This window comes from Theropithecus gelada, chromosome 7b, assembly GCF_003255815.1.
Source record: "Theropithecus gelada isolate Dixy chromosome 7b, Tgel_1.0, whole genome shotgun sequence".
NCBI classification, from domain to species: domain Eukaryota; kingdom Metazoa; phylum Chordata; class Mammalia; order Primates; family Cercopithecidae; genus Theropithecus; species Theropithecus gelada.
Genome location: NC_037675.1, coordinates 94,849,131 through 94,864,131, shown reverse-complemented (window position 1 = coordinate 94,864,131; position 15,001 = coordinate 94,849,131). Strand labels below are relative to the sequence as shown.

General features: G+C 38.6%; 1 protein-coding gene across 2 annotated transcripts in view; it reads right to left on the bottom strand.

Annotated features, from left to right (window-relative positions):
- Positions 1-15,001, bottom strand: part of UNC79 (unc-79 homolog, NALCN channel complex subunit) — a 371,443-nt gene that overhangs the window by 278,641 nt on the left and 77,801 nt on the right. The window contains exon 1 of one of the 2 annotated variants that reach the window (XM_025391812.1): positions 982-1,095. The exons of the other annotated variant lie outside the window; for it this stretch is intronic. Coding sequence (XP_025247597.1) covers positions 982-1,003 — 22 coding nt within the window. The 5' untranslated portion in view covers positions 1,004-1,095. Of the gene's footprint in view, positions 1-981; positions 1,096-15,001 lie in introns of those variants that run through there. 2 annotated transcript variants of the gene reach the window in all.

The following is a 15,001-nucleotide window of genomic DNA, read 5'->3' as shown; positions in this document are numbered from 1 at the left end:
ATTCAAACTAATTGCTTAATAAAAACATCTTTTATTTACAATCTGAAGTTTAAGCTCCTGAATCCCTCAAGCCCTCAAGTGCACTCAAAAAAAGCCTTCACATTGATCAACCTACCAAGCACACACCGAAGGCCTACTAGTGCGCACCGCAATAAGACAGACTATGGGGACCATATTAGAAACTTACTCCATCCACAAGGAGTTAGCAGGTTGCTTCCAACCACGCACACAGTCAGTCATTACTGGGACAACCAAAATCCTCCGGTGCTGTGTGCTATAGTTTGTGTGGGCTGCCCTACAAAGGAAGCCTGCTTGTTGGAACAATAATTAGATCAATTAGGTCATTTTCCCAAAGCTCCTTTCACTTTCTTGTAAGCACTGCAAGGTTGTGGTTGGTTTTGGCATTGGCGTTGGCATTAGTGAGTTAATTTTCCTCTTACTGAATCCAGAATTCTGCCTGGCTCCCTGCTCCCTCCCCCTTCTCTCCCTTCTTGCCTCTTCCACCCGAAGTGGAAACTGCAGACTCAAACTCCCCTATGGCTCCAGCACCAAGAACTGGGCATGCTCAGAAGGCCAGGCAGGCTTTGGTTGCAACTGACAGTTCCCCGCCCCTGATTTGCCGCTGCCCCCCTTCCCCCACTCCAACAAGAGATACTGAAATGTTTATCTGAAAGATACGAGGCCTCTTTTTCCCGAGAATGACCCCATTTTAATTTCATTTCGCAGGGTCTCTGAGTCTTGCAAAACCCCAGCTGGAGCCCGAGGAAGACCGCATTATTTTTCAGCACCGGGGACAGCGCCGCGCTGCCATTAACGTCCACCCTCCCCCACCTTCTCTCCCCGCCACCCCCCACCCGCCCCAACCTCAGCCCCCACCCCCGCACCAGCACAATGCCAAGGTCTCCCAGCAGCCGCAAACGCCGCAGCTGCAATAGCTCCCAGCCGAGGCCGGGCCGGAATGCCGGGCCGGCTGCTACTTACACTGCTCCGCTTTGGTGGACATGGTGCTGTCCAGATGGAAAGGCTTTGCCCCAAAATCTGTGTCGTGTGAGCTCCCTCGCTCCGCCAGCGATGTTGCGAGGAAAAGAGTGCATACCCCCCACCCCCCACCCCCTCGCTTTCCCCCTCCCTTAGGCCCGTGTCGCTACCATTCGGACAAAACGCACATCAAATTGCAGAATTCGGTCCCGGAAGGTTAGGAAATCGCCCCCGGAGAAATGGGTGGGATTTAATAGGCGGCCAAAGGCTTCCTGTCCGTCCCCTCCTGGAGCTGCCCGCGTTGATGTGGGCGGGGAGACCGAAAGGAGAGAGCAGGCTGCGGCTCCTGGTGAAATGGGAAAATGGGCTCGACCGGGGGAGGAGTATTTCCATTCATAAGGCGCACGGAGGGGACGGGTGTTTCCCAGAGAAAAGCCTCTTAAAGCGCCGGAGTCCCCGACCATTTGGATCTCCCATTGGCGTTCTCCGGGCCTGTAAATCCTGCTCCCGGAGCAGCCCCCGGAGCCTCAGCGGGGTGACCGGAGAGGGACCCAGGTGCGTCCCACGCTTCGGCTCAACCTCCAGGAGGAAGGAGAGGGAGGCGGATCCGGGGCGGGCTGGAGCGCCGGGGCCGGAGGGCGCGAGGATGCTCCTGAGGACTGCGAGGAAGGAAATGCAGGAGGAACCCTCAGCATGGCTTCCCGGCGCGCTGCGGTTCCTGCCCTCGCCTCCCCTCTGCGATGGGCTCTCCTGCTGATGATTGAGGATGGCAGGTCCCACTGCCAGGGGGCTGTGACAAGACTTTAGAAGTTGGGGCTGGAGGAAGGAGGAGATTTCCACGGACGGTGAAGCTGGAAGGGCCACAGAAAAGGAAGATGAAAGACTGGAGACAGGAAGACCCCAGGTGTGCTCCCTTGCAGCCATCCCAGCTGGACAGGGGCACATTAGGAAGCCCCTCGACTGGAAAACCGAAACCAGCGGGAAAGGAAGGCAATAGAGGAGGGCATCGTGCATATTAATAGGAAGATGCCCAAAGAATCCACTACAGAATGGAGAGACACTTGGAGTCCGGAAGAACCAGATTCAAGAACCATTTTTACCACTTACTCACTCAAGGACCATCTTCTAATCTCCCTACATTTCCAGTTCTTTATCTGTAAAATGGGAACATTAAAACCTGCCCCTTCACCTGAAGAGTTACTGGGCAGATCGAATGGATGCGCAAGTCCTTGTAAACTAAAAGTATGGCACAATCACCAACCATTATGTCCATTCTTCATTCAAAAAGTTTAATTTGTTAAAGCTGAGGGGCAATAGTCACATAAGACCATTATAATGGTCACAGCAGGTTACTTTAGTAAAAGTTACAGGAACAGAACTGTTAAGTGTTGACAATGACTTTTAATGCTGATAAATCAATGTTTTTCCACCTCAGAAAATAAAAGATCCTATTTAGGGAAAGAATTTTAAATTCTGTGTAGTATATACAAACTATTCAGGTGAAATCTTGCACAATTAAGAAAAATATCATGAACAAACATCAAGGAGAGATGCTTCTGAGTAGCAAAAAAAAAAATCTACAAATAATAGGGAAACTGCCCATAATGATGCACACACAGCACTCAAGTTTCGTGGTATTTGCAAAAATGTTCATAAAGGTTAGTGAATTGGCTCTTTGAGTTGCATATGTGACTGGACTCTGTCATCTTGCTGATTGGCAGGTTGGTCTGGCTAATCAGCTATCATTCCATGTCATTGTTCATTCCCAAAACCACATCCCAAAGAGAAGTTCCATTTATTAGTAAAAGATAAATGATTATGTGAAGCATGATGCCAAATAGTTCGTTTTGAGTAAAAATAAAATTGGAATCATTCTGAAGAAAATATGAATATCATGAACATTCCTGAGAAGATGACAAACACTTTGTATGACTAAAAGAAAGCTCAATGGGTTATTCAGAAATTTCTTGGAAGCCTGAGGCTTTGACAAAGAAAACAGTAATTGGAAATTAACACACATGAGAAAAAGGTGTCTTGGATAGTACAGAAACAAACAACAAAGTATGTGCTGGAAAGCTATTATCCCCTCATCTGCTTAACAATCTTTCATTTGTCATCAATTAACCCTCCCATTACTCAGTTAAGAGAGAGTATAATGGTGTTAAGTCATGGACTGAGGAGTTACACAGCCTGGGTTTGAATTCCAGCTTTGCCTCTCATGATCTGTGTAACCTTGTGCAAGTTACTTAACTTCTCCATGCCTCAACTGCCTTACCTGAAAAATGGTCATATCATTGTCACATTAAAGGTTGTCAGGAATAAATAAGTATACATATGAGAATCTAGAACAATGACACATATGAATGATGGCTTCTATTAACATTACTGCTCAAACTCCTCAAATGCACCCAGTCCATTCAGGTTTGTTCTGATGCTTTGGACCCTCCAAAGCCTGATAGCATCCATATAATTGAGACTCTAATCATCAACCTAGGCACTCACAGCTTCAGCCTTCTGCCATGCCCATTAACTCACTAACCTGGGCCATATCCATTACTCAGTTTCTCCATTCCAACATATGGCCTTACTACTTCAATGAACTCCCTCACCTTTCCTTGTATCTCCATCTACCTCAATCCTTCCTGCTTAGTTTTCTTCTGTTGCAGAGGTAGTGCCTCTTCTCATTGCCAGATGCAATGCTTTTTTTTTAACTAAACCTATGCCTCTAATTATACACATTCCTATTTATTCTAGAATTTGCTATTTTAATTATCTTTCTTTTTCCCAGCATTTTAAGTCTCATCTTTTCAATGGATTTTCCCATCCTACTTGCAAACATGCAAAAATTTTTCATCCTCAAAAAGCTGTGCCTATCATCTTACTGAATAAGTGGCCTCCATTTCTCCATTCCCTCACTACCCTACTTGCTATCAAATTGTGGCTGAAACAGGTTCCTTCAATAGTCACTAATAATTTCCTAATAATAAATTCCAATTGCTTTATCTCTTGGTGACTAATGCCAGCATTTGAAATTTCTCCCTGTTTCTTTTTGAAATTCCCTCTTACCTTGACTTCTATAACATAATGCTCTTCAAAGTCTTCTCCAAACTTTTTGCCCATTCTATTGTTTAATGAAGTACTTCAAACATAGAAATACTTGAAAAATCATGAACACTAATGTTACCACTACCCAGTCTCATCAAATCTTAATATTTTGTCACATTGTATTGTTTCACTTTTCAGAAATAAAACATTTTAGAGACATTAGAAGCCCCCACAAAAATTATTCTAAATTTGTGGTTATGTCCTTATATTTTATATTATTTATTTATTTGTTCAGCAACTACTTATTGAGTGCCTATATATGTGAAACACCACTCTAGGAACTTGTTATAACTAGCAAACAGAGAAGACAAAAAATAATCTCTGCTTCTTAAAATTAATTTTCTAGTGGGAAAGACAAAAAATAAGCAAAACATACAGTATATTAAGTACTGACAAGTACTACAAAGAAAAATATTAAACAAAGGGAAGGAGATAGTTTGTATGGAAAGGGTTGAAATTTTAAATAAGATAAAATTTTAGATAAAATTTTAGATAGATAAAATAGACACACCATATATGTCTATTTCCATAAGCAACATAAACTATTTTACATGTTTTTTAAATTTTCTATAATTAATACCACACTATACATATATTTTTAAAACTTAACACTTCATGCTCAACATTCCATTTTGGCTTAATTATGTTTATTAAACACTATGCGTGAGGAACGCCCCACGCACTTAGTGACTAAAGACTCCAATAGTATAGTCACACCTTGATTGACCCGAAATGCCAAAATACATAGTTAAAAGCAATTACAGCTGCTAGAAAGTGAAGGGAGAACTATGAGAAACAGAGAGCCACAGTAAAGGAGATATCACCTATTTACCTCTGCCCAAATATCTAGCTGATCTCTGAACCACACATGTGCAAGCCTGCATGCAAACAACAAAAACCCAACTAGGGATACAAGAACTAAACTGATATTCAATAAACTGATAGTTTATAGTTTATATCCCATTAAGTTAGTTACCTGCTAAAAAAAAGTCAACACTCTTGAGAGGAAAATAACAGAATACAGAGTCTCCACAGCACTAAAATCACAATGTCCAGGATACAATCCAAATTTACATGACACACAAAGAAACAAGGAAATGTGACCCACTTGACCCATTGTGAAGAAAAAAAGACAATAGAAAATGAACCCAAGATGATCCAGATGTTATCATTAACAAAGATTTTAAATCATGTAAGTCTGCTCAGTGCAGTGAAAAAAAAAATGCTTATAATGATTGTAAAGATAAGGATGTCAGTAGAGAAATTGAGACTATATTTTTTGAAAAGCCAATTGGAAATTTTAGAACTCAAAAGTACAATATGTGAAATAAAAAATTCACTAGATGATATTAATGCCGGGGTGTAGAAAATAGATGAAATATCAAGTAAGCTTAAAGATAAACCACTGTTAATTATCCAATCTGAAAAACAGATAGAAAAAAATAAGAAGAAGAAAAGGAACATAGTCAGGGGCCTGTGAGACAATAACAAAAAGTATAACATACAATTATACTCACAGAAGAAGAGGATAAAAATAATAATAATATATTAATATATTATTTTAAAATATTTAAGAACAAATATTTAAGGAAATAATGGCTGAAAATTTTCCAAAATTTGGTGACAAAAAAAAATTTACAGATGTAAAAAGAAGTACAAATCCCCAAACAGGAAAAATATCATGAAAGTCAAGCCTTAAGCACTTCAGATTCAAAATGCTGAAAAGCAAAGACAAGGGAAGATATTAGAACCAACCAGAGAAGAATGATATACAATGACACACATTACATACAGGGAACATCAATGCAAATTAACACTGACTTCTAATCAGAAACAATGGATATCAGAAGATAATAAACTAACATCTTTACCATACTAAAAAGAAAAAGAAAACTGTTAATGCAGTGGCATATTTGGCACACACAAAAAAGTCCTTCATAATGAAAATAAAATAAAAATATTTTCAGATGGAAGAAAACTAAGAGAATTTGCTACCAGCAGACTTGCACTATACGAAATAGTAATGGAAGTTCTTCAGGCTGAAGGCAAATGATACCAGACGAAAATGCAGACTTTCTCCCAGTCTACGGCTTGTTTTTCACTTTGTTTATGGAGTCTTTAACTGAACAGAAGTTTTAAAATGTAAATGTAGCCAAGTTTAACCTTTTTTTTTTTTTTTTTGAGACAGAGTTTTACTCTGTTGCCCAGGCTGGAGTGCAGTGGTGTGATCTCGGCTCACTGCAGCTATAACCTTTCCAGGCTCAGGTAGTCCTCCCACCTTAGGCTCCTAAGTAGCTGGGACTACGGGCACATGCCACCATCCCCAGCTAATTTTTTGTGTGTTTTTTGTAGAGACAGGGTTTTGCCATGTTGCCCAGGCTGGTCTTAAATTCCTGGGCTCAATTGTGAGCTACCATGCCCAACCTACCAATCTTTTTCTTTATAGTTTGTGCTTTCCTATACCCAAGGTTGTAAACAGATTCTTATATTTCATTCTAAAAGTTTTGAAGTTTTACTTTTCACATTTAAGTGTTTGTTTCAACTTAAATTTATGTTTATGTTTATGTGTGAAGTGGGGTCTGCTTCTTCCCCTATGAATAAGTAGCAACTTACCCATTTATTAAACTCTTCCCCAAAAGTTTCTAATTCAATTCCAACTTGGTCATAAGTCAACTTTTTAATGTATATATGAGGCTATTTGCCAGCTTTGTATTCTGGACTACAGGTATGTTTGTACCTGCCTGTTTAACCATACTGTCTTAATAACGATAGCTTTATAATAAGTCTTTATAAGGCAATTCCTCCCAACTGTGCTTATTCTTCAAATTTATCTTGGCTATATTTGACCTTTTTGCCTACTGCATCCCCACCCAAATCTGATCTTGAATTGTAATTCCCAAAATCCCCATGTGTCATGGGACAGACTCAGTGGGAGGTAATTCAGTCATGGGGGTGGTTACCCCCATGCTACTGTTCTTGTGATAGTGAGTGAGTTCTCACAAGATCTGATGGTTTTATAAGGGGCTTTCCCCCCTTTTGCTCAGCACTTCTCCTTCCTGTCATCATGTGATGAAGGACATGTTTGCTTCCCCTTCCGCCATGATTGTGAAGTTTTCTGAGGCCTCTCCAGCCATACGGAGCTGTGAGTCGATTAAACCTCTTTCCTTTATAAATTACCCAGTCTGAGGCAGTCCTTTATAAAGCAACATGAATATGGACTAATACACCTGCCATGTGAATTTTTTTAGTTTCAATTTTTAATTTTTGAGGATACATAGTAGGTGTATATATTTATGGATTACATGAGATGTTTGGACATAAGCATGCAATGTGTAATAAGCACATCAGGTTAAATGGTATATTCATCACCTCAAGCATTTATCCTTTGTGTTATAAGCAATACAATTATATTCTTTGTTATTTTTACATGTGCAATTAAATTTTTTTTACTATAGTCACTCTACTGAGCTAGCAAACACTAGATCTTATTCATTATTTCTAACTATTTTTTGTATCCATTAACCCTCCCCCATTGCCCCTCCACACCCACTGTCCTTCCCTGCCTCTGTTAACCATCCTTCTACTCTCTCTCTCTATGAGTTCAATTGTTTTAATTTTTAGCTGCCACAAATAAATGAGAACATGTTAAGTTTTTCTTTCTGTGCCTGGCTATGTCACTTAGCATAATGACTTCTAGTTCCATCCATGTCATTGCAAATGGCAGGATCTCATTCTTTTTCATGGCTGAATAGTACTCTCTTGTGTATATGGACCATATTTTTTTAATCTGTTTATCTGTTTATAGACACTTAGGTTGCTTTCAAGTCTGGCTATTGTGAATAGTGCTGCAATAAACATGAGAGTGCAGATATCTCTTCAATGTAATGTTTTCCATTATTTTGGGTATATACCTAGAAGGAGGATTGCTGGATCTTAAGCTCTATTTTCAGGTTTTTGAGGAACCTCCAACTGTCTTCCATAGTGGTTGTACTAATTTACATTTCCACCAAGAGTGTATGAGGGTTCCCTTTTCTCCACATCCTCTCCAGCATTTGTTTTTGCCTGACTTTAGGATGAAAGCCATTTTAACTGGGGTGAGATAATATCTCACTGTAATTTTGATTTGCATTTATCTGATATCAATGATGTAGAGCACTTTTTCATATGCCCATTTGCCATTTGTATGACATTTTTTGAGAAATGTCTATTTAAATCTTTTGCCTACTTTTGAATTGGATTAGATTTTTTCCTATACAGTTGCTTGAACTCCTTATATATTCCAGTTATTAACCCCTTATCAAATGGGTAGTTTGAAATATTTTCCCTCATTCTGTGGGTTATCTCTTCACTATGATGATTGTTTCTTCTGCTGTGCAGAAGCCTTATAACTTGATGTGATCCCATTTGTCCATTTTTGCTTCAGTTGCCTGTACCAGTGGGGTATTACTCAAGAAATTTTTGTCAGTTCAGTGTCCTAGAAACTTTCCCCAATGTTTTCTTTTAGTAGTTTCATTGTTTGAAGTCTTAAATTTAAGTCTTTAAAACATTTTGATTTGATTTTTGTATATGGTGAGAAATAGGAGTCTATTTTTATTCTTTCACATGTGGATATCCAGTTTTCCCAGCACCATTTATTGAAGAGAGTGTTCTTTCCCCAATAAATATTCTTGGTAGTTTTGTCAAAAATGAATTCACTGTAGATGTATGGATTTATCTCCAGGTTCTCTGTTCTGTTCCATTGTTCTATGTGTCTATTTTTATGCCAGTACCATGCCATTTTGGTTACTGTAGCTCTGTAGTGTAAGTTAAAGTCAGGTAATGTGATTTTTCCAGTTTTGTTCCTTTTCCTTAAGATAGCTTTGGTTATTCTGGGTCTTTTGTGGTTCCATATAAATTTTAGAATTTTTTTTCTATTTTTGTGAAGAATGTTATTGGTGTTTTGATAGGGCTTGAATTGAATCTATAGATTGCTTTAAGTGGTATGCTCATTTTAACAACATTAATTCTTCCAGTTCATGAACATGGAATATCTTTGTCTTTTTTTGGTATCTTCTTCAATTTCTTACATCTTCAGTGTGGAGATCTTTCACTTCTTTGGTTAAATTAATTCCTAGGTATTTTATCTTATTTGTAACTATTGTAAATGGCATTACATTCTTGATTTCTTTTTAAGATTGTTTGCTGTTGGCGTGTGTTTGCATGTTGATTTTATATCTGGCAACTTTACTGGATTTGCTTATCCATTCGTGTTTTTAATGTGAATGACATTGTTTAAATTGAGGTATATTCCTTCTGTAAACTAAAAATACAATTTCTAAGGCCCCCCAACCATTTGAATGAACCTCTTCTTTTGGCCAAGGACATTCCAAAGTTAACCTGAAAAACTGGTTCAGAACATGATGGAAAGGGAGGGGTCAGACATGCCTCATTATGCCCTCCTTCCTTTTGTAATTCAGGAACGGTCAACCAGTATTAACATCAACACAGACCTTAAGTCTGATAAGAAACACTTATATTATCTCTGAAGCCAGCTACCTGGAGGCTTCATCTGCATGATAACTGGTGGTCTCCACAACCCCTTATCATTGTAATGAAGATATTCCTTTCTATTGATTCCAGATCTTTAGATAATAGCAACTATTTCAACCAATTGCCAATCAGAAAAATTTTAAATCTTCCTACAACCTGGTAGCCTGTGCTTCAAGCTATCCCACCTTTCCAGACGAAACCAATGTAAATCTTACAGGTATTTATTGATGTATTATATCTCCTTAAAAGGTATAAAAGCAGGCCATATCACAACTACCTTGGGCCCATATCATCAGGACCACCTGAGGCTGTGTGTCATGGGTGTGTTCTTAACCTTGGCAAAATAAACTTCCTAAATTGAATGAGACCTGTCTCAGATACTTTTGAGTTCACACTTCTATATCCAGTTTTATCAGAGTTTTTATCATGAAGGGATGTTGAATTTTATCAAATGCTTTTTCAGCATCAATTGAAATGATCATATGGTTTTTATCCCTCATTCTGTTGATATGATGTCTCACCTCATTGATTTGTGTGTATGTTGAACTATCATTGCATCCCTGGGATAAATCACATTTGGCCATGATAAATATACTTGCTTCTTTTTCTTTTTTTTTTTTTTTTTTTTTTTTTAAAAAAAAGCTATCTCCTACATGAAGGATAATCTTTTTTTAAGATGTGTTGTTGAATTTGGTTTGCTAGTATTTTGTTGAGGATTTTTGCATCAAATCATCAGTGATACTGGCCTATAGTGTTTTTTTTTTTCTCTTTTTGATGTTTCTTTATCTGGTTTGGTATCAGGGTAATATTGGCCTCATAGGATGTATTTGGAAGTATTCTCCCCTCCTCTACTTTTCCAAAATGTTTGAGGAGGATTGGTATTAGTTCTTTAAATGTCTGGCAGAATTCAGCAGTGAAGCCATCAGGTTTCAGGCTTTTCTTTGCCTGGAGACTTTATTATGGCTTCGATCTCACTACTTGTTTTTAGTCTGTTCAGGTTTTGGATTTATTCATGGTTCAATTTTGGTAGGTTGTATGTGTCTAGGAATTTATCCATTTCTTCTAGTGTTTCCATTTTACTGGCATATAGTAATAGTTCTTCATAGTAGCCACTAAATACTCCTTTGAATTTCTGTGGTATAAGTTGTAATGTCTCAATTTTCATCTCCAATTTTATTTATTTGAGTCTTCCCTCTTTTTTTCTTAGTCTGGCTACAGATTTGTCAATTTTGTTTATCTTTTCAAAGAGCCAAATTTTTGTTTCATTGATTTTTGTATTGTTTTCTTCATATTAAATTCATTTATGTTTGCTTTGATCTTTATTATTTCTTTCTTCTACTAATTTTGGGTTTGCTTTGATCTTGATTTTCTAGTTCTTCATGATGTATTATTAGGTCATTTATTTGAAGATTTCTTCTTCTATAATGTAGGCACTTACAGCTGGGAACTTCCATCTTCATACTGCTTTTGCTATATCCCATAGGTTTTGGTATGTTGTGTTGCAATTATCTTTTGTTTCAAGAAAATTTTCGATTTCCTTCTTAATATCTTTATTGACCCACTGGTCATTCAGAAGTATATTGCTTAATTTCCACGTGTTTGTATAGTTTCTAAAGTTCCTCTTGTTATTGATTTCTAGTTTTACTCCATTGTGGTCAGAGAAAGTGCTTGATATTATTTCAATTTTTTTGATGTTTTAACACTTGTTTTCTGACCTAATATATGGTCTATCCATGAGAATTATCCATGTGCCAAGGAAAAGAATGTGTATTCTGCAGCTGTTGCATAAAATATTCTGTAAATATCTACTAGGTCTGTTTGTTCTATAGTGCAGATTAAGCCCAGTGTTTCTTTGTTAATTTTCTGTCTGGAAGATCTGTCCGATGCTGAAAGTGGAGTGTTGAAGTCTTCAGCTATTATTGTATTGAGTTCTATTTCTTTCTTTAGCTCTAATAATATTTTCTTCATATATCTGGGTACTCCACTATTGGGTGCATATATATTTACTATATCCTCTTGCTGAATTGACCCCTTTATCATTATATAGTGGCTGTCTTTGTCTCTTATACGTTCTGTCTTGAATCTATTTTGTCTGATATAAATATAACCACTCCTGCTCTTTTTGGTTTCCATTGGCATGGAATATCGTTTTCTATCCCTTTGTTTTCAGTCAATGTGTGTCTTTACAGGTAAAGTGTGTTTCTTGTAGGCAACAGATCATTGGGTCTTCTTTATTTATCTGTCCAGCTACTCCATGTCTTTTGATTGGAAAGTCTAGTTAATTTACATTCAATGTTATTATTGATAAGTAAGGACTTATTCCTACCATTTTGTTATTTGCTTTCTGGTTGTTTTGTGGTCTTCGCTTCCTTCTTTTCTTCATTCCTGTCTTCTTTTTAGGGAAGATAATTTTCTCTGGTGGTACAATTTACTTATTTTAGTTTTTAAGGGATGAATAATAGAGAGTGATTAGGTTATTTTATTTTATTTAGTTAGTTATTTTTAATTATTTTTTATTCTTTTATAAAGACAGGGCCTCACTATGTTTCCCAAGCTGGTCTGGAACTTCTGGCCTCAAGCAATCCTCTTACCTTGGCCTCCTAAAGTCCTAGTATTACAGGGGTGAGCCACCACACCTGGCCATGACAGTATGATTTAATTTCTTGCTTTTAATTTTTTGTGTATCCTTTATATGTTTTTTATTTAAGGTTACCATGAGGCTTACAAATACTATCTTATAACCCATTCTTTTAAGCTGATAACAACTTAACACTGTTTGCATGAGTAAACAAACAAGCAAAAAGAAAACTAATAAAACTCTACACCTGCCGGGCGCGGTGGCTCACGCCTATAATCCCAGCACTTTGGGAGGCTGAGGTAGGTGGATCACGAGGTCGGGAGATCGAGACCATCCTGGCTAACACAGTGAAACCCCATCTCTACTAAAAATACAAAAAACTAGCCGGGCGTGGTGGTGGGCGCCTGTAGTCCCAGCTACTCGGGAGGCTGAGGCAGGAGAATGGCGTGAACCCGGGAGGCGGAGCTTGCAGTGAGCCGAGATCACGCCACTGCACTCTAGCCTGGGTGACAGAGCAAGACTCCGTCTCACAAAAAAAAAAAACAAAAAAAAAAAACAAAAAAAAAACTCTACACCTTAACTTCATCCCCTTGCTTTTTAGCTTTTTGTTGTTTCAATCTTATTTTACTGCCTGTGTCTTGAAAAGTTGTAGTTATTATTTTGAGTGAGTTCATCATTTAGTCTTTCTAATTAAGAGTGGTTTACGGGCCGGGTGTGGTGGTGCTGGCCTGTAAGCCCAGCACTTTGGGAGGCCAAAGCTGGTGGATCATGAGGTCAGGAGTTCAAGACGAGCCTGGCCAAGGTGGTGAAACCCCGACTCTACTAAAAATACAAAAATTAGCTGGGCACGGTGGCAGGCACCTGTAATCCCAGCTACTTGGGAGCCTGAGGCAGGAGAATTGCTTGAACCTGGGGAGTGGAGGTTGCAGTGAGCCAAGACTATGCCACTGCACTCCAGCCTGGGTGACAGAGTGAGACTCCATCTCAAAAAAAAAAAAACAGAGTGGTTTACACATCACCGTTACAGTGTTATAATACTCTGTGTTTTTCTGTGTACTTACTGTTAGCAGTGAGTTTTATACCATCAGATGATTTCCTATTGCTCATTAACATCCATTTTTTTCTGATTGAAGTACTCCCTTTAGCATGTTTTGTAGGACAGGTCTGGTGTTGATGAAATCCCTCAGTTTTTGTCTGGGAAGATATTTCTCCTTCATGTTTGAAGGATATTTGCACTGGATATACTAGTCTAGGATAAAAGTATTTTTCCTTCAGCCATTTAAATATTTCATGTCACTCTCTTCTGGCCTGTAAGGTAACATTGAACGTTGCAAACATAGAGAAAGATATCAACATCCAAGTACAAGAAGGTTGTAAGACACCAAGAAGATTTAACCCATAAAAGACTGCCTCAAGGCATTTTATAATCAAACTCCCAATGGTCAATATTGGAGCTCTCCATTTTATGTTATTTATTTTCTCTTGCTGCTTTTAGGAGCTTTTCTTTATCCTTGACCTTTGGCAGTTTGATTATTAAATGCCTTGAGGTAGTCTTCCCTGGGTTAAATCTGCCTGGTGTTCTATAGCCTTCTTGAACTTGGATATAGATATCTTTCCCTTAATTTGGGAAGTTCTCTGTTATTATCCCTTCAAATAAACTTTCTATTCCCATCTCTTTCTCCACCTCCTCTTTAAGGCCAATAATTGTTAGATTTGCCCTTTTAAGGCTATTTTCTATATCCTATAGGCGTGGTTCATTGTTTTTTATTCTTTTTTCTTTTATCTTCTCCATGTATTTTCAAATAGGCTACCTTCAAGCTCACTAATTCTTTCTCCTGCTTGATCAATTCTGCTATTAAAAGACTCTGATGCAGTCTTTAGTACGTCAATTGCATTTTTCAACTCCAGAATTTCTGCTTGATTTTTTTATTTCAATATTTTTGCTAAATTTATCTGACAGAATTCTGAATTCCTTGTCTATCTTATCTTCAATTTCTTTGAGTTTCCTCAAAACAGCTATTTTGAATTATCTGTCTGAAAGGCAGCATATCTTTGTTTCTCCAGGATTGGTCCCTGGTGACTTATTTAACTCATTTGATAAGGTCATGTTTTTCTGGATGGTCTTGATACTTACAGATGTTTGTCTGTGTCTGGGCATTGAAGAGATAGGTATTTATCAGTTTCCTGGTCTGGTCTTGTTTGTGTCCATCCTTCTTGGGAAGGTTTTCCAGGTATTCCAGAGGACTTGAGTGCTGTGATCTAAGCTGTATCTGTATTAAGGGGCACCCCAGGCCCAGTAATGCTGTGGTTCTCACAGACTCATATAGGTACCACCTTGGTTGTCTTGGAAGAGATCTGGAAGAATTCTGTGGATCACAAAGCTGAGAATCTTGTTTTCTTCCCTTATTCTCTGTCAAAAAAAATAGAGTCTCTCTTTCTCTGTTCTCAGCTGCCTGGGGCTGGAGGTGGAGTGACACAAGCCCCTACTGTGGTCACCACTACCAGGACTGCACTGGGTCAGCACGGCACTGGGCCTCAACCCAAGGCTGACTATAACCACTACCTGGCTATCACCTATGTTCCCTCAAGACCCTGGGGCTCTACAATCAGCAGGCAGGGAAGCCAGCCAGGCCTCTGTCTTTCTCTTCAGGGCAGCAAGTTCCCCCAGGTCCTGAGTGGGTCCAGAGGTGACATCCAGGAGCCAGAGACTAGAGTCAAAAACCTTAGAAGTCTAGCTGATGTTCTGTTGTACTGCGGCTAAGGTGGCACTCAAATCAGAAGACACAGTCCTTTCCACTCTTGTTTCACCGT